Raw genomic sequence first — 20171 nt, forward strand, 5'->3', positions numbered from 1 at the left:
CTACAAGGAAAGTACAATTTTAGTTGGTCTTACTTTTGCTGGAATGAATATTCATAGCAAACATCACTAATTTAGATAAAGGCATTAAACATACTATATTTTAACAATCATTAAGATATTTGCATATTACTTAGACTATTTCCTCAGTCTTTTTTTATATGAAATGATTGAATAGGACATTTTCTTCTTGTGGTTTTACCAAAGAAATCTTTTTTTTTTTTTTTTTTTTTTGACACAAAGTCATGGTATTATGACTTTGGGCACTCTTCATTATAAGTATTTTCATCATCTTATTTCTTCAATTTGTAGTTACACAGGAGTTTTTCATAACATGAACTATAGTTTAAATTTAGTGTTTTACTAAATCAACACAAATTACATCCACAGTAATGATTTACAAGTATACATGGACATATATTTAAATATAAGAAGCCTGTACACATCAGCCAGATAACATTCTCATGGAATTATTCCATCTTCAGATAAAACATAAGGCGTCAAGGTAAACTAGTTCAGACATGGCACATGATTCTGAGCTCAAACAGCCTTTTGGAACTTTTTCATTTAAGTTACTGACATTTTTGTGTCTATTGTCTCTCTGGTGCCGGAAATCTACTACGTATTCAGATTATTTAGAACAAGAAGTATATTCACTGCAGGGATGAGGGTTTCCAAAAATAAATGTTAGTAGTCAAGGTAAGTATGATAATGAAAGCTAACTTTTCTAAAGGATCTTAAAAATGACTCATATGGCTACCATTTTCATTGTTCTTTGGCATTTAAACTAGCTTCTAGTGAACCAATGATCCCCATTATGGAGAAACTGAGAAAGGTAAAGGAGAAACAGGAGTCCTCCTCCCCCCCACCACACTGGTCATTTCTGGGGGGAAAAATACTAAGAATGTATCTAAAAACTGTTTCCCTACTCTCTTCTGGGGGAAATCAGGAATAACCAGAACTGAATGTTTCAAGTCAAGAATAACTAGAACTGCATATCAGAGGGTTGAATGTGGATTTGATAATATTCTTAAGGAGACTCAAGATCCACTGGAATCTCAAAATTGTTTTCTAATATCATCATTCCGTGTTGTTGCCACTAAGATCCATCATTAATCTACACTTTAATATCTTATTGCTTCTCTCTGGAGAAGTAGCATGGTATCATATAATGAACATTCCTTCGTTCATTCATTAAATCATAACTAATATTTATTGAGCACTTAGTCTATGCCAGACACTTAGTAGAATGCTGGACAGAAGTGAACTAACAACTCCAAATTCCCACTCTGCTGCAGCTTGTAGTTTATAGGGGGTAAATAGACTACAAACAAAATATAGGTGTGTTTTATGGTGACGAATGCTATGGGGAACACTAAGGCAGGGAAGGAGGGGCAGGGAATACTGGCGGCAGGGGGCGTTCTTCTCTGTAATTTTAGATTGAGTGAACGGGAAAGATCTTACTAAGAAGCTGATAGCTAAGCCAAGACTTGAAGGTGGTAAAGGAAGAAACCATGACTATGTCTGGGGAAGAGCGTTCCACGGAAAGAACACAACTAACATAGAGGCACTGAAGCCAGGATGTGCCTGCTGCCTGAGGAACCACAATGAGGCCAATATGCAGGGAACAGAGTAAGAGGAGAGCAGTAGGGGGTGAAGTAAGAGGTGTCAGGAAGCGAGAGTGTACCCTGGATTAAGAAAGAATCCCTCCGGCGAGAGGCCTGGTTTCAAGGTATGAATTCTGGACTCACCAGGGTACAAAGGGCATTTAAAGGCCATTAAACCAGATGAGGTCTCCAAGGGCCTGAGTGGAGACAGAGAAAAAGAGGAGCAAGGATGGAGGCCTGCGGCACCCTAATGTGAAGAGGTGCATGTGGGGAGATGAGGAGGAATCAGCATGATCTGAGAAGGCACAGCCAGAAAGGGAGAAGGGAAACCAGGAGAGCTAGGAGGCCTGAGGCCAAGGGAAGACAGCATTTCAGGACGGGTGTCAAATGGTACTGAGATGCCAAAAGGGAGAAGGCCTGAGATTTGACTTTAGCAATGTGAAGGTCATTACTGACTTGACAAGTGTGGTAGTGGAAGCTGGAGGTGGTTGTAGGGTCGGGAGGTGTGCGTGTGTGTATGTGTGTAATAAAAATAGACTGTAGCATATTAGGTTCAACAGAGACAGAAAAGCGATGATGCAGGAAAGGGGATATTGCTGGAGTGATGTCCTTGAGTAGGTGAAAAAGAGAGGACCTTGCACGCAAAGTAAAGCATGGTTTGGTAGGCTCAGTTAAAATCCTGGTTCAACCACTGACAACTTCTGTGACTTGGGGCAAGATTCTCAACCTCTCTGAGCCTTTGTTTTCTCACCTGTACGGTGAGAACTTCCTGGAATTACCGAACCATATAATGTCTTAATTAAATAGTGCTTTGCGTCAAAGTCCCAAGTTACAAGTTTCCTTAATATGCATCTGTGAGATAGGATAGAGAAAGAATTGAAAAAAATCGAGCTTTTTCCGGGGCACCTGAGTGGCTTGGTTGGCAAAGCGTCTGACTCAGGTCATGATCTCACGGTTCCTGAGATCGAACCCCGCATCAGGCTCTGCGTTGACAGCGGGGAGTCTGCTTAGGATTCTCTCTCTCAAAATAAATAAATAAATAAAATTTTAAAAGCTAGTATTTTCCGAAAACAGTCAATCCATATCTAGTATCTCTTGAAGTAAAAGTAAGGTTATGAACCACATGGTTACGCCCAAGATTGTAACTTTTGGTCATAAACACAGTACTACTTCACTTGTTCGTGCTGCACATCTTTGGAACCTGTGTTGGTGGACAACCAACAGGCCTTCCTCCCTGGTACATTCTGCCTAAATCTGCTTCTAATCCCGCTGATAGCGGAATGTCACTAGAATGGTATATTCCTCTAGTCAGATATTTACAGAGGTTGTGCAGGAACAGCAAACAAGATGAATAAAAGTCAAAGAATAAAAAAAAAGGACTCAGAAAAAAGATGCGAAGAGTTGCCTTGAGGAGCAATATACTCCTCTTGCTGGAAGGGTTCAGACAAAGTGTATATGGCCACCTATGGGCTCAGGTACCTTAAGCCATGGGTGATTCAGTGCTTCATAAACGGTGATCCTTTCAGCTGGATCCAGCATCAGCATGCGACGGACTAGGTCTTTGGCACTTTCAGAGATATGGCTCCACTGCCTTGGATTCATCTGAAGAGAAGGAAAGGAAAATTGCATAGTTACTGCCCAGGGAGAAGTTAACATTCACCATTGATGTAACATTCCTACACTGTTTCAATGTGAATACAATTCTCAAAGAACAGAAATCTGATTCTATAGGTTTGCTTTCTAAGGAAGAGGACAAAGGCAAGTCTTTGGTGGCTGTTGCTACGTATATGAGGTTTCGTATCTAAATAAGCATCCCTTACATATGTTCTTGATGTCACAGAAGTTATAATATTTTTAATAGTTGAAGAATAGAATGCTCACAACTTCAGTTTCTACCTTAGCTGAAGAGACTAGATACTTTGATCTAGAAAGGATTAAAATTTTTAGGTTAAAAATTTCAAAAAAAATTTTAAAACCTTCTCTCTTGAAAAACTGGAATCCACAGTAATTGTGAAGTTATGCAAAGTTCCTACTAGGATATTTTGGTCACTGTATATCAATTTCAGTATTTTAGAAAACATATACTGTTACCATCGGCCCTAGAGAATAACCCATTCACTTGTATATTGTCTTCCGTGAAGTTACTTTTGCCCCTCTTGTAGAAAGATGAGACAACTCAGCCACAAGGTCAATTGACTAAAGTCAAACAAATGGATAAAAACTATGAGTTGATCAAAGGATACAAGGCTTGTGAGAAAGTGGATCTGTGAGGAAAAGAGCAAGGTGGCTCCAGGGGAAAAAGAGTATTTCCGAGACCAGGAAGAAGAAAAAGGGAAGGGACGCTTAGGGCTTGCCGCTGGGAAGGTAAGTGGAGACAGGTGGGGGAGAGGCCAGTGGGGCCTCATTCCTTATTTAGTATCAAGAAGCCAACTGGCCAGGTGAGTTTGTATAAGATGCCTGGTGCCAGGAGCTAGCAATACCATGGGTTGAATGAGAGGAGACCTAGGTCACCTTCTAAGGGAGAAAGATGGAGAATAAAGTCCCTAACAATTTAAAGCCAAATGAAATCACGACTTGCATCACAGTTCACAGGAATCACTACAGTGTGGCCAAGGGTTAGCATTTGACACTGAAATTCGCTCTGGCTACTAGGAGGTTCCGTACTGGTGGACGGGGAGTGAAAGATGTTCCTTGTTCTTTTTCTAACAGGCAGAATTCCAAACAAGAGTCACTTCTGCTTGTCAGATCTCTTAACTAAAGTGACTGCCTTACTGTTGCCATCCTACTGAAATTGTCATCAATTGGTCAGTTTGAAATAATGTAGGTGATTGCATGAGGCTTAGCCTTGTTCCCTCTTCCCCATCCTGGAGCAGATGTGCTCTTTAAGGTTGGAATGATTTATCCTCAGGGAAAGGGGTTGAGAAGTTATCTGCAACTGGCAGTAAGATTTCTCAAGTGAGTAGAGGTTGAGAAGTAGATGCTCCCCCATCCTGTTTCTGAGGGAGTCCAATCCAGGGTTTCCCTCTTTCTGTGGCTGAGAAGAGTAGCTGAAATTAATCTGGGAGGCTGAGTTTATAAGGGGAACAAAACAGGGCTACAGAACAGTCTCGCTTATTTGAAAACTAAAGCCATGGATGCCTCGACCAGCTGTGGACGTACCGACTGGCTACCCATGATGATAGACAGTGACACACTGCATCTTTTCATACTTTGAGAAACATATTTTTGTCTTTTAGAAAAAAGTTAATTGAAATTAAATGCTGGCATATATCCCAGTTAAGTGGTATTCTCAGATATCTACCTTAAAGGATCAAGTAAGCTAGCAAATGAGAAAAGTTCAACTAAAATCGCTTAAGGCCAGTAGCAGTTTATAAACTATAACAGTTTTTAAAAGAGGCCATCAAAATTTTCTTGAAAAACACCCCTATAGATCAAGGATTTTGTTCATAGTTCTTCTGTTAAGAACCACCAGGGTGAAGAAACTCTTTTTGAGGTTTGCTTCAAAATAATCGGCTAGTATGTGGAATACAGATCAAACCAGATTGGCTATATGTTGCTAAGTGGTGAAGCTGGGAGTTCACTGTACTCTTATCGCTACTACTTTTGTTTGAAATTTTCAATAAAAAAATGTAAAAATAAATGCTGACAGAATCACAGCACAGTATGTATGTGCGTGTGTGTATACATACATATACATATATACATATGAAAGGCCCACCAGCTTTATCATTGATGGTAGAGATGGATCTCTACTTCAAACAAAGCTGCTGAAAATGTGGGGCTTTTGTATTTAAAAAAAAAAAGGCATGAATATAAGTGAGAGGTGAGGTTAGCCAAGTAAAAGAGTAAATAAGTTATTAACATCAAAGCTTCAAACCTCCAGGTACAGAAACTATGATATAGCTGTCACGCCCATCTGACTTACTATAGTACTAAGAATGGAGGTTTTAAAATAATTTAATTTTTGGCCTGTGTGAAGAGCCCACATTTCTTACAAAGAAACAAAAAAACTATTCAGTGCTTTAAAAATAGAGGAAATCAAATACCAGAGGCTGCTGGAATGAAGCACATTGCCTTGGAAACCAGGAAGTTAGCAACTAAACTAGCACAAAGGAAGAATTCTATTATTAGCAAATGCTTATAACTCCAAAAGGCAGGTGGGAGATTTTATTATACGGTATCTACGTCATAAGTCACTGTGAGGATAAAATGAGTTAAATATGAGTGCTTAGCAACAGTTCCAGGCACATACTAAGTGCTATGTGTGAGTTAGCTATCATTACTTCTAGTATTAGTATTATGATGCTGATGCATTGCTAATTGTGTTTATTTTCATATGTTAAGTACCTGTGGTTTCACTTGGCAAAATTCAATGAGAAAGCCAGGGCCATGCATTCCTGACAGCCACTCACAATTTCCAGGGATTGGAGGAGGATGATTACTTACAAGCAGTTTCCTGAGACATTTAGTTACCTTGGAAGGATTGATTTTATTCCCCAGTGGCCAACTGACTCTAAGAGAAGCAGAACAAAACCTATACTTAAAACATCTTTCTCTGTTAACGGAGTTTTGGCATAGACCTTAATCCAAATAAAACAAGAGGCAAACCTGCATGCCCTTATAGGCTGATGATACACAAGGCTAAAAATTAAAAGCATAACTCATTTGCACCTCTACAGGCTTCAATTACGGTTTAAAAGGACAAGGCTGTGGGCTCGCTGCTGTCAGCACAGAGCCCGCTTCGAATCCTCTGCCCCGACCCCCACTTGCGCGCATGCTCTCTCAAAAGTAAAATATTAAAAAAAGAAAAAAAGGACAAGGCTGCCACTCTGAAGCTACTTTGCCTTTCATTTCTTTTGTCCCCCGTTTCCTGGAAGTCCTTTATAAAACTCTAACATTACTGAGGCAATGAAAAGAAAACAGGTCTCACAGTTTTGGAGTCTGGCACTACACAAACCCGTGTGTTTGGTCTTATGTTACCAGGCATGGCTGAAAATGAAACAGTGCTTCTGTTGAATAGAAAGTACAGGTTTCAGTAGTATGGGGCGGAAAAAGAACCCCAACATAAGCCGCCCTGATCTGGTATCCAGACACACACTCCCCCATGTTTCCCATACACAGCATCTGACTCTGTCAGCCACACATGATGGTAGAGGGCAAATGGATGGAAGAGCTGGGACAGCGAAACCAACCTTTAGCTTATGAATTTTCAAGTGTTCCTTAGCTCTTTTTGCTATAGCCACTCACAATGTCAGTGATGAATTTTTTTAATTTTTTAATAATGCAAGTAATAACACGCTATTCACAAGACTGGGAACAATGTATGTGGTTTCTAATCCACAGGAGTCTAAGAAGAATATGAATGTTTAAGTCCCACCAAAATGGCTCTAAGTTATGTTGTGAGATGCAGCTGTGATAGTGGCATTTTGGTTGATCCTGGGATGTAAATGACAAGGGTTTCAGCAGTGCTACTTGACTACATAACGTGGAACAAGATGTGTGGTAAAGCAAAACAAATAAAGGCTCATATGAAATATAAAATATAGAATTGCTAACTCACTGGGATGAAATTTCCACTTTCACTAAAAATTGAGCAAAAAGCTTTAAAAATGAAGCCCTTTCCCCAAATTATGGAAAGAAGGGCCAAATGAGTTTATTTTCTAAGATTAGCCTGAATAGGCCGTCTGGTCACCCCAGGAAGAATGGGTACTTTTGAAATCTGGGCTCACGTGTGTCACAAACATCTCACCTGAGGTAAAATAAAAAGGTCAAATTCTATCACAGTAAATTCCAAGGGTCATTCCAAATTCTTTCCCCGAACTAGAATTTTATTTGAAATAAGTAGGGCACTAAGCAAACAATTTCTCTGACCTAGCTAAATGGGCAGTTTTGCTAGAATGGATTTGTGAGAAAAGCATTGGTTTTCTGAATCTGAGGGCCCAAGACTCCTAAACTGTTGATTTGCACATACAGGATTCTGTATCAAAGAGGACTAAGGTCCCTGTTTTCTAGCCTAAACATGGGGTTGGGTTCCAAACATGTGGGATAGACTTCAGGTGCAGCACCAAGGAGAGGGGAATGGAAGGGCAAGGCCGTGGTTGGTTTTTTTTTTTTTTTTTTTTTAATTTTTTTTTTTTTCAACGTTTATTTATTTTTGGGACAGAGAGAGACAGAGCATGAACGGGGGAGGGGCAGAGAGAGAGGGAGACACAGAATCGGAAACAGGCTCCAGGCTCCGAGCCATCAGCCCAGAGCCCGACGCGGGGCTCGAACTCACGAACCGCGAGATCGTGACCTGGCTGAAGTCGGACGCTTAACCGACTGCGCCACCCAGGCGCCCCGGCCGTGGTTGTTTTGAAGCCAGTCTCCTCCTCCCTTCTGCCTAGACGACAGTGCAGCTGATAGTGATTCAGAAATTTACTTGAGGCCTATATTATCTGACAAGGCAAGTGGATCAATGATGTCAGCAAAGAACTTTTCTCTGACTGGGTAACTACGTGACAATCAGGAAGTCCAAAGGCAGATAGCAACTTCACATTTTTCGGAATAATTTAATTTCAATACAAAAATAAAACATTCATAATATATTACCTTATATTTTCCTTTAATAATGCCTTCAAACAATCTTTCCTTGGTTCCATAAAAAGGCAAGCAACCACTTAGCAGGATAAAAAGGATCACGCCACAACCCCAGACATCTACAGGTTTTCCATAAGGCTCTCTTTTGACAACTTCTGGGGCCATAAAATGAGGTGTTCCAACGCGTCCTACGTTTCAAACAACAACAAGGAAGAATGTTTACATAAAACGGGCTTTAACTGAAAATAGAACAGTAACAGTTTCAAGGAAAAGTTTTAACAATATAAATATTCTCTTACCACCTCCACCTCCATAAAATCAAGGGGCAAAAAAGGCAGAAGGAAAATCATTATTTAATCACCTCTTGAAAATACGAGCCCAGGACAGGTATTTTGTCTTTTTTGTTGTTGTTTATTTTTTTACTTTTATTAAATTTTTTGATGCTTTTTTATTTTTGAGAGGGAGGGACAGAGAGAGAGAGAGAGAGAGAGAGAGAGAGAGACAGACAGTGACAGTCAGACAGACACAGACTCCAAAGCAGGCTCCAGGCTCCGAGCTGTCAGCACAGAGCCCGGCACGTGGCTCGAACCCACGAACTGTGGGTCAGATCATGACCTGAGCTGAAGTCGGACGCTTAACTGACTGAGCCACCCAGGTGCCCTTTTGTTTTTTAAAAAAAGATTTTAAGTAATCTCTACACCTAGCGTGGGACTTGAAATCACAACCCCAAGATCAAGAGCCACATGCTCAGGGGCACCTGGGTGGCTCAGTTGGTTAAGTGACCTATTCTTGATTTTGGCTCAGGTCATGATCTCACAGTTCGTGGAATGGAGCCCTACATGGCCTCCATCTTCTTTAAAGAGTTTTGTCTCCAACCCCCATCAAAACTAGCTTTTAGGAAGGAATCTGATAGCAGTTACTTGTACACTAGTAATCATCTTTTAACTCAGTATTCCTACATGAGTCTTTTCTTCTACTGCAGAATGAAAAGCTGTGCCCTGTAGGGAAATTACTGTGGGAGGGGAAGTGCCCACCAGCCTTGGCAACTCTTCTTGCATGCAGGCCTGGCCTTCGCCTTCTTTCCTTCCTCCTTTCCCTGCCCCTTCTCTCTTATCATATCGAGTCCAAGATAATTTTTTAGTTTCAACACCGCGTGACACTTTATCTAGAGCTGAGAACTGTGGTTTAAAGAAATAATAATAAAAAAAGGACCTTTGCTGTGGGTCATTATGGTTCCCCTTCTTCCCACATAATGGAAGAGGTTAACTTCGGGGTTCAGAGAATGAAAATATTCTCACTTAAAATGTGCAGTAGACCAGTGGAAACTATACTAGTTGGAAGGGAAGATTTTTATTCCATATTGCCTCATTTTGCTTCCTCTGGTAACACTGAGAAGCTGAAAGAACGAGAGCTAAGCCTCCTACTTCATGAACATGCTGGACAGTTTGCCTTGTTCTGATGGCAGGAGCTGGGCAAAGCAGGGCAAGAGATCAAGGTACCAGTCAGGGTACTGGCACCATGGCCTCAGTCAAGCACCTTCTTACAGCTGGGATGAGGTTTTGAAACTCGACTTGACTCCTACACCACTTCCTACATGAGAAAGGCCTGAGCAACTCAAAAAGGAGATTCTGTTTACCTGGATGAAAGACTACCCCAGTCTGGAAAATTAGCATTTATTCTTCTTAATATGTTTTTTAATGTTTACTTATTTTTGAGACACAGAAAGGGAGACAGAGCACAAGCAAGGGGGGGCAGAGAGAGAGAGAGAGAGAGAGACACAGAATCTGAAGCAGGCTCCAGGCTCTGAGCTATCAGCACAGAGCCCAATGCGGGCTTGAACCCACAAACCGTGAAATCATGACCTGAGCCCAAGTCAGATGGTTAACCGACTGAGCCACCCAGGTGCCCCTGTTTTAATGTTTTTAAACTTATTTTGAGAGAGAGAGAGAGAGAGAGAGAGAGAGAGAGAGAGAGAGAGAAAGAAAGAAAAAGAGAGACAGAGGCAGGCAGAGAGACAGAGGGAGAGAGGATCCCAAGCAGGCTACACTCTTTCAGCACAGAGCCTGATGTGGGACTCGATCCTACGAACCATGAGATCATGACCTGAAATCAAGAGTCAGACGCTTAAGCGACTGAGCCACCCAGGCACCCTTAATGTTCATTCATTTTTTTAAAAAAAAGTTTATTTATTTAATTTTGATGGGGCGGGGGCAGAGAGAGAGAGAGAATCCCAAGCAGGCTCCCCACTGACCCATGACTGATGCAGGGCTCAAACTTGTGAACCGTGAGAGCATGACCTGGTCTGAAGTTGGATGTTTAACTGATTGAGCCATGCCAGGTGCCCCCGCTCATTCTTGAGGAACATACATGTCTTTTGGTTCCAGAATTTGCTCACAGATGATGGGGGAAAGAATATATAGGAATGAGTGTTTTACAGTATCTTATGCCGATCGGTAGGTGAAAGGACTAGAGTTCACCCTTAACACACACCAACCTTCCCGGACTCCTTGCTTGTGATCACTTGACTTTTCCTTCTTTGTGGTCACTTGATTTTTATGATTTTGACTTCCTGTTCTTAGAATTTTGTGGTCAATTACCAAACCAAATTACACGTCACTGTATCTGACAAAGTTCAGATATACATTTAAATATTTAAAGGTCAGATTTGGGGATAATAAAACCTCATTACCTGGAAGCTCAGGATAAGGAGTTGTTCTGAATAGCTACCTATTCAATACTTTAGGACTTGAATCTTTACACACTCAAACCGTTTTTACTTTAATAATTTTGGATGGTTGTCTTTCTACAATTTTTGGACTTCTTTTACACAAGATGATGCACATAATTTAACCATTTCTTGATGACTCAGAATTGTCCTGCAGGTATCAATGAAAGAAGTATGCTGTAGAACAGAAAATGCCCTCAGGAACTTCATGGGTATGCAGGGGCCAAGTTCTTCAGTATTAAATGGGGGCTGTGCTTTCTACCCTTTGGTATCTGCTCAATATACTTTTTCTGTCAGGCTTTCATTTCTTTTCTCTTACTGTGCTTACTCCAGCCTTGTCTTCTCCTAATCTGTTGCATAAAATCTGCTATTAACCAGAAACTGATTAGCAACCAGATTTTCATTTATTTCCTAACAATTTCCCAACTGCCTGCTAGGTCCTAGACACAGTGGGAGGTGCTGTGGACATCCAGAGGGATAAACTATGATCCCCCTTGTCCTCACAAAGCTCAGTCTTTGATGTGATTACGAATCCCTGCATCAAATATGACCTGGAGGTATGTAGCCCAGATAGTTATGGTGGAATGGAAGAGAAGGAATAGGGTTGCCTAACTTGGGATGGTGAACATTAGCCTGCTTTTTAAGAGGAGATGATTGTCAGCTCAGCCTCTCAGCCTTCAGGAGCAGTAAGAGTTAAGTAGATACTGAAAATGACAAAAGGTCTTCCAATCACAGGGAGTAGCAGGTGCAAAGCATGAAGGAACATGAATCCATAAAACTATGAAAAATGACAGCATGCCAGCTTCAGACAGTGTGTCCTCAGAAGCCCATTTGAGAAGACCATGAATAGGTATTAAGGTCAAGAAACGTCTTGCTGCAAAAATAATTGCTCTGTAGGTTCCTAGTTATCTTCTGGATAAGTAAGTTTTCCAAATAGCAGGATTTCAGACAGGTTAAATGTGAATACATGTAAGTGGTTTCTACTCTATGGAATATATAAAGGAGAGAATTCTTTTCTATTTGGAGGACTGAGTAATCAAAGATTCCAACTGACAGGGGAATAGCTGTTAAGTATTAGCAAACAAGCTAACAGTAGCATAGTTTCAAAAACACCTTAAACAGTAAGAAAGCTTTCTACAAGAGGGTATCTTTTGTCTACATATGTTATATTTAAAGACACTATAATGCGTGAAGTAGTTATTTCAAGACTGGAAGGATAGGTATGCTAAGAAATGACATTTTGACCATCAGAAAGATTTTAATTCTAGAATCACCGAGAAAAATAAATTTTGCAAACTGACACACCATAGGTTCAAAATCAGCTTTAAAAATGTACAATTTAGGGGCGCCTGGGTGGCTCAGTAGGTTAAGCATCCAACTTCGGCACAGGTCATGATCTTGAAGTTCGTGGGTTCGAGCCCTGTATCGGGCTCTGTGCTGACAGCTGAGAGCCTGGAGCCTGCTTCAGATTCTGTGTCTCCCTCGCTCTCTGCCCCTCCTCCACGAACACTCAGTCTTTCTGTCTCTCTCAAATATAAATAAGCATTAAGAAAAAAATATATACAATTTAGGGGAAAAGTTCATGGACTTTAAGAAAGTAGATTAACATGTAGAAAATGTCTAGGTAAGTGTAATGAGTCTGTTTTTCCCCTTCAATAAAGATGCACAGTAAAATACGAAGCTGATGCTTTGAATACTAATAGAATACCCCAGATAAAGAAAAACAAAGTCATTATACGTGGCCCATATAGAACATATAAAAAGGACTTTGTGTCATTTCATTTCATCTCATCAACTGTGGGTATGTAATCATCAGAATTTATTTGTTATAACTGTGTAGTCTTTCCACAGGGATGATCTGTACAAATACCAGATTTAAGAGAGGTAGTTTAATAGCAACATTTGTTTAAAACCAACTTGGGAGTTGCAGTTGATTGCAAAATCAGTATGAGCCAGTGGTGTTATGTGGCTGTCCAAGAAGCTAATGCAATTTGGTAAGCCTGATAGAAATGTAAGACCCGCAGCAAAAGCAACAGCCCCAAGTGCTGCTGGACTGCACCTGTCATTGTGCTCAGTTTTGGCTCCAGCAAGGAGATTCTCATATAAGGAATGGCTAAATTAACCTAGGCAAGTTAATCTGGATCAGACTTTGGGGCACACGATCACTGTCTTTAACCATCTGAATGGCTGTGATGTGGAAGGATTAAAATTGGTGTGCATGGCCCCGCAAGTCAGAAGTAGCACCACTGGGTGGAAATGATGGAAAGATGGATTTCTGTTCTATGCAAAGATTAATGTTTCAGTATGTAAGCTTTCCAAAAACGGAAATATGGGCCCAGATCATAGTGAATTCTTTGCCAGCTGAGGAATTAAACTAGAGCTCAGCCTTTTGCTGGGAATTTTATGAGAGAAGGCAATCATTGGTTACAAGACTGGAGAAGTTAAGGCCCTTGGCATTCTGAGATTCAATGATTCTACAATTAAATGATGTGTTCCTATCTGATCCTAAGGTCAGTCCTTCTAATCACAGAAGCAAGTTCTGAATTAGGAGAAAAAAATCAGTTTTTAAAACTATACTTGTTGCAATTTTTCACACTGTTGGAAATGATTAGCTGGAAGAGAATGTAAAACTAGAAGAAAATGTAAACATAATTTAATTTTATTTTTAAATTTATTTTTAGTTGTTTTTTTAAGTATGATCCATGCTTAGTGTGGAGCCCAACATGAGGCTTGAACTCACGACCCTGAGATCAAGAGTCGGATGCTTAACTGACTGAGACACTCAGGTGCCCCATAAACATAATTTTATTTTGAATGTTTAATTTTTTTTGAGAGAGAGAGAGGGACAGAGTGTGAGTGGGGAAGGGTCAGAGAGAGGGGGAGGCAGAGAATCTGAAGCAGGCTCCAGGCTCTGAGCTGGTAGCACAGAGCCAAAGTCAGATGCTTAACCGACTGAGCCACCTAGGTGCCCCTAAACATAATTTTTATTAAGTTTATTTATTTGTTTTGAAAGAGAGAGAGCAAGCAGGGGGCAGATAGAGAGAGGGGGAGAGAGAGAGAGAGGGAAAGAGAATCCCAAGCAGGCTCTGCACTGTCAGTGACCAGGCAGATGCAGGGACCTGAACTCACGAACTGTGACTGAGATCAAGAGTTCGACACTTAATTGACCGAGTCACCTGGGCGCTGTCCTCCCTTAAACACAATTTAATTTTAGAGGGCTATGTGATGAAATAACAATTTAAAAAATACAACTATGACTCCTGGCTCATTTTTCAAAAGATGGTCTGTTAACACTGCTTTGATGTGTTAGTAATGGTGTCTTAAATTAAATGAAATATCCTATGTAACAAATTAAAGTTTTGATATTTATTATTTGTTAGGTATTTGAATTTAATATAAGCGTTCATGAAAGATGATAGGTTCAAAAAATTTCCTTTGATATTTTTTTTCATATTTTTCGTCTTTGTGAAGGCTGGCAGTATCAGGAGACAGCAAATCGAAGGCACGGACTACATAATTGATAATTTACAGAATGGAGAACTACGTCATTTGCAAAACCAAGGGACAGAACTAAAACCAAGGCAGCATTCTGAGCTAAAGTCTATTGAAAGGAATAAATAAAAATCCAAATTCTTGAATCTGGAATTAGCATCCACCTCTGTACACTAGTGGAGAAAATTTCTATTTTTAACCTTTCTGCTATTTTTTTCTGGCATGGGAATTTTCTAATTATGTTTTGCTTTGGCTAATAATAAAATCAGTCTGCATTCACATCTGCTTGCTCTTCCCAAATATGCAGATTGATAGCTTGAGCAGGACACTTTCACAAATAAAAAGAGGAAAACAGTATGAAATTAAACATTAGCCTTTGATGTAAACCTGAAAGTGGTTAATCCACATGTTTTAGAATGGACTTCACTTGGCCAGTTCAACTTTATTTTTTAAGTACGCTCTATGTCCAATGTGGGACTTGCACTCACGACCCCAAGATCAGGAGTCACATGCTCTACTAACTGAGCCAGCCAGGTGCCCCTGGCCAGTTCAACTTTAGAAGTCACTTTGCCCCATATATCACCTTATTCCAACAATGTTTTAATCTCTATATGTATAGGCTCACTTCTCTGCCAAGCGGTGGGAATACAAAGAGTAAAAGCACAGTCTATTCTAAAGGTTCAAAATCATATGATGGCACTTTTGGGGGGGGGGGCATAATGGGTATGAAACACTGATGGGCTAATATTTAGTTTGAAAGTTTTACACCAGCCTGAAAGTGACCAGATTTTGAAGGAAGTTTTTAAAAACGTGTTCTTACCTCCAGCTACAAGTCCAGACTCCCCTAATTGAATAGCTACCCCAAAGCCCCCAAGTTTAACAGGTGCCGAGTTTTCCTTTGAGGCGAGGAGAACACAGTGGGGCTGGAAAGAAAAATAGACAAACAACAAACCAAAGATAAGGATTAGCTGAAGATTAACAATTCAATTTACACAACACCAAATAACATGACCATATAATAATACATTAAAAACTCCTGGACATATTTTGGATGCTTAAATTATTTTTTCTATCCTCACTTCTGGCTGGTTTCTCCAAACACTTACCTGTTGTATCCAATGTTTCTCAGGGATTATTTGCTTCTAAGATTAGGGTACGATGCTAAGAATTACTGAGGAAGCAAGTGTGTTCAAGTAAGGAAGACATATTTTCTACCTTTTCATGCGATATTCTCTTCCTTTGAGTGATGGTCTACATTTGTTTAAGGGAAAATGTTTTTGTCTTTTTTTTTTTAAGTTTATTTATTTATTTTGAGAGAGACAGAGACAGTGTGAGTGGGAAAGGGACAGAGAGAGAATCCCAAGCAGGCTGTGTGTCCTCCCAATGTGGGGCTTGAACTCACAAACCATGAGATTCATGACCAGAGCTGAAACCAAGAGTCTGATGCACCCAGGCACCCCTAAGGAAAAATGTTTTTTGTACCTCTTGATGAGATGTTTTTTAAATGTTTATTTATTTATTCAGGGAGAGAGAGAGAAAGAGAGAGCGAGGGAGTGAGCATGTGTACATGTGTGCAGGGGAGGGGCAGAAAGAGAGGGAGAGAGATTCCCAAAGCAGGCTCTGCGCTGTCAGTGCAAAGCCTGATAGAGGGCCTGATCCCATGAACCATGAGATCATGACCTGAGCCGAAATCACGAGTCGGACGCTTAACCAATTGAGCCACCCAGGCACCCCAAAATGTTTCTTGAAACTTCTGACTTTACCTACAGAGCCACTCTTTTTGGTCCTTAGGGGATGTTGATGGCTCTTCCTTTGTCCACCCTCCCACTATCCTCTTGCTTTTCTTTATTCATTTCATCTCTAAGTAAGTAGAGCCAGATTTCATGCCTTTATTTCAAAAATTTTTTAATCTTAATTTATTTTTGAGAGAGAGAGGCAGAGAGAGAGGGAGACACAGAATCAGAAGCATGCTCCAGGCTCTGAGTTGTCAGCACAGAGCTCAAGGCACGGCTCGAACCCACAAACCGTGAGATCATGACCTGAGCTGAAGTCAGACACTCAACTGAGTCAGGCACCTGGGCGTCCCTGGTTTTTAAGGTCCATACGTTGCATTTGATGGCTATAGGTCTTAAGTCCCTCTGACTCTACACCATATCCCCCTTCTAACCTTTTTAAAAAATGTTCATGCCATTGGTTCGTTAAGATACTGGGTAAATACCCTCATGGAATCTCCTAGAATCTGGACTTGGCTAATTAACACCTACATAGTGTCCTTTAATATGTTCCCGTGTTCTCTGTAAACTGGTAGTTAGACCTAGGAGCTTGATTAGACTCACATTCAATTTTAGTTTTTTTGCACTAATACTTCAGTTTTTTGTAACACATCAGGAAGAACATAATGTCTGGTGGTCCTACTTTTAGCAACAGGATTGACCTCTGGATTCAGGTGTTGTCTGCCTCAATCCATCATTACGAAGTTCACCATTGACTTTTATTTCAATGATTTTAGCAGCCAATAATGCCTAGCTCCATAATTAGGGGTTCCAAAATGGAAGTTTTCCCCTATGTTTTGTTATGAAGACTATCAAGCACAGAGAAAATTGAAAGACCTGTATAGTAAATAGCATATTTACTGTAGACATTTACACATAGATTCTTCAATGAACATTTGCTTTATCAAGTATCTACTCATTCCTGTAACCATCAAGCCATGTTTTCACTAAAATTCAGCACACATGCCATTCAAGTTTAATATTTAAAATGATGTTTAAGGTAAAATTTACATGCTGGGAAATGCACAACTCTTAGAGTACCTTCGACACCTTGCACAGAACTGTGTAACCCATATCTCTATCATGATGTTATCATCATCCCAGAAACCTCCTTCATCACCTTTCCATTTAATCTCTGCTGCTATGTCCCCAGTGCAAACCACTGTTCTAATAATTTTCACAACTTTGTTTTGCTTGTACTAGAACTGCGTATTATACACAAAGCCATATACTATGGACTCTTTCGTGTAAGGCTTCTCTCACTAAGCATGTTTGTGAGACTTATCCATTTTGCTGTGATCAGTGGTTCCTCTCTTTTACGGCAGAGTGAATACCCTTGTATGAATATACAACAGTCTGTCCATTCTCCTGTTGATGGACATTTGGGCTGTTTCTAGTTTGGGGATATTATGAATAAAGCTGCTACGAATGATTTCCAGAATAACAAGTTGGTTGCCAGGCAACTTCCAAAGGTGACCAATGAAGGTTTTTTTGTCGTTGTTGTATTGTTATGAATTTATAGGTTTTTATATATTGATGCATTTTAATCAATTATAATCATTAATGTACAAATTGTCCCATTTTTAGCCAGCAGGAGTCAGCTCTTATGCCCTTTTTTAAGACTCTAGAAGTCTGAGAACTTTCTTGCTTTCAGGCACAAGATGTTTGAGGTTTGCCTTATTCATTTCTTGCCCCAGATTTGGAACCAGTCATTTCTCCAAGTAGCCCCATTTCTGTGTAGTGGGAAATGGTATTTAAATTCACAATATGGGGGCGCCTGGGTGGCGCAGTCGGTTAAGCGTCCGACTTCAGCCAGGTCACGATCTCGCGGTCCATGAGTTCGAGCCCTGCGTGGGGCTCTGGGCTGATGGCTCGGAGCCTGGAGCCTGTTTCCGGTTCTGTGTCTCCCTCTCTCTTTGCCCCTTCCCCGTTCATGCTCTGTCTCTCTCTGTCCCAAAAATAAATAAATGTTGAAAAAAAAAATAAATTCACAATATGGGTATTAGGTATATTATTACTTCTGGGTTATCCCTGCTTTGCCTTTTCAGTGGACAGAGCTAAAAAATCTGTATTTTTTAGAAGAAAAATAAATTCATACTGCTACATAGGGTTTCTTTCAATAGGGTTGTTACTTGATTTCTTTGATTTTGTCAAGTAACATTGGTACCTAATGACATTAACATAATTACTCATCTGCGTTATCCCCTAGGGTGTGTGTATAAAAGTACCTACATTGCCAGTAACAACAAAACCACCATATGCTGTTCACGATTTCTTTGTGGTTCTTTTTGTCCTTATGCCATATCCTACCTGGGATGTGCAATCAAAATACTGTTTTGCTATTGAATAAAGTAAGAATTCATGAGTCTCTGATGTAAGTAATAAGTAAATGAAGAGAAGGAAAAACTGTCATGTGAGTAGAAAACCAATTAATAAATGTAGAAGAAATTCTAGCATGAGAAATCACCATTTGGCAGTTATCATCACGATTACTGATTGAAGCAAGAACCATCAAAAGGTAGTTACTAGTGGGTAAGAGTTTGAAGAGTGACAGGGTATTTGTAGAATCTCAGAGTAGCTCCCCACAGGATACTTCATTAATTACAAAATGTAAAAGAGTAATTTTACAGGGGAGCAACCTGAAAGATACTATTATCAAAGTTACTATTGGGGTGCCTCGGTGGCTCAGTCAGTTGAGTGTCTGACTCTTGACTCTGGCCCAGGTCATGATCTCATGGTTCGTGGGTTCAAGCCCCACGTAGGGTTCTGTGCTGAAAGTTCAGAGCCTGCTTGGCATTCTGTCTCTCGCTCCTTCTCTCTCTGTTCCTCCCCTGCGTGTGCTCTCTCTAAATAAATAAACTTAAAAAAAAAGTTTCAAAGTTACTATTGCTAGTAGTGGGACTAATTAAGAGCATTGTGCTTCCTTCACTGACAAGCACTCAGCAACATGGCTGTATGGTATTTGTGCCAAAGATCCTAACTGTGTCAAATCATGAGGAAATACCAGACTGACCCAAACTGAGGGGCATTCTAGAATGTACCGGGCCTATATTCTTCAAATATTGTTTCAGATCAAAGGGATCAAAGTGATCAAAGGAGAGTGAAGAGATTTAACAGCCAAAATGCGATATATAATCTTGTTTGTATTTTTGCCATAAAGGACATTAGAACGGCTTGATGAAATTGGGGCCAAGTCTGTAGATTACAGAATAATATCCTTTCAACATAAATTCCCTGATTTTGATCATTTTACTGTGGCTATTCAGAGAGTTTCTTATTTTTAGGAAATATATAGATGGACAAAGAAGAGTGAAATATTAAGAAAGACAAAATAAATATAGAAAAATGTTAACATGGGGAATATGAGTGAAAGGTGATGGGAATTCTTTGTATTACTGTTGGAACTTTTCTCTAAGTCTAAAATTTTGTAAAGAAAAACCCCATCCTATTTTATTTAAAAATTATTTACTTTGAGGTCGAGAGCACAAGAGAGCTAGCAGGGGAGGGGCGGGGGGGGAGGGGGGGAGAGGGAGGGGGGGAGAGAGAGAGAGGGAGAGGGAGAGGGAGAGGGAGAGGGAGAGGGAGAGGGAGAGAGAGAGAGAGAGAGAGAGAGAGAGAGAGAGAGAATTGCAAGCAGGCTCCATGCTGTCAGCACAGAGCCTCATGGAGGGATCAATTTCACAAACTGTGAGATCATGACCTGAGCCAAAATCAAGAGTTGGATGCTCAACCTACTGAGCCACCCAGGCCCTCCCCCCCCAATCCCTATTTTAAAGTCACTTAAGGGGCGCCTGGGTGGCGCAGTCGGTTAAGCATCCGACTTCAGCCAGGTCACGATCTTGCGGTCCGTGAGTTCGAGCCCCGCGTCAGGCTCTGGGCTGATGGCTCGGAGCCTGGAGCCTGTTTCTGATTCTGTGTCTCCCTCTCTCTCTGCCCTTCCCCTGTTCATCCTCTGTCTCTCTCTGTCCCAAAAATAAATAAACGTTGAAAAAACAAAAA

General features: G+C 40.5%; 1 protein-coding gene across 19 annotated transcripts in view; it reads right to left on the reverse strand.

Moving 5' to 3' along the window:
- Positions 1–20171, reverse strand: part of CASK (calcium/calmodulin dependent serine protein kinase) — a 358988-nt gene that overhangs the window by 123390 nt on the left and 215427 nt on the right. For all 19 annotated transcript variants that reach the window (XM_043570170.1, XM_043570169.1, XM_043570160.1 and 16 more), the window contains exons 6-8: positions 15221–15323; positions 8196–8371; positions 3084–3206 (exon numbers count right to left, since the gene is read on the reverse strand). In XM_043570170.1, coding sequence (XP_043426105.1) covers positions 3084–3206; positions 8196–8371; positions 15221–15323 — 402 coding nt within the window. The remainder of the gene's footprint in view (positions 1–3083; positions 3207–8195; positions 8372–15220; positions 15324–20171) is intronic.

The sequence above is a fragment of the Prionailurus bengalensis genome, chromosome X (assembly GCF_016509475.1).
Source record: "Prionailurus bengalensis isolate Pbe53 chromosome X, Fcat_Pben_1.1_paternal_pri, whole genome shotgun sequence".
NCBI lineage: Eukaryota > Metazoa > Chordata > Mammalia > Carnivora > Felidae > Prionailurus > Prionailurus bengalensis.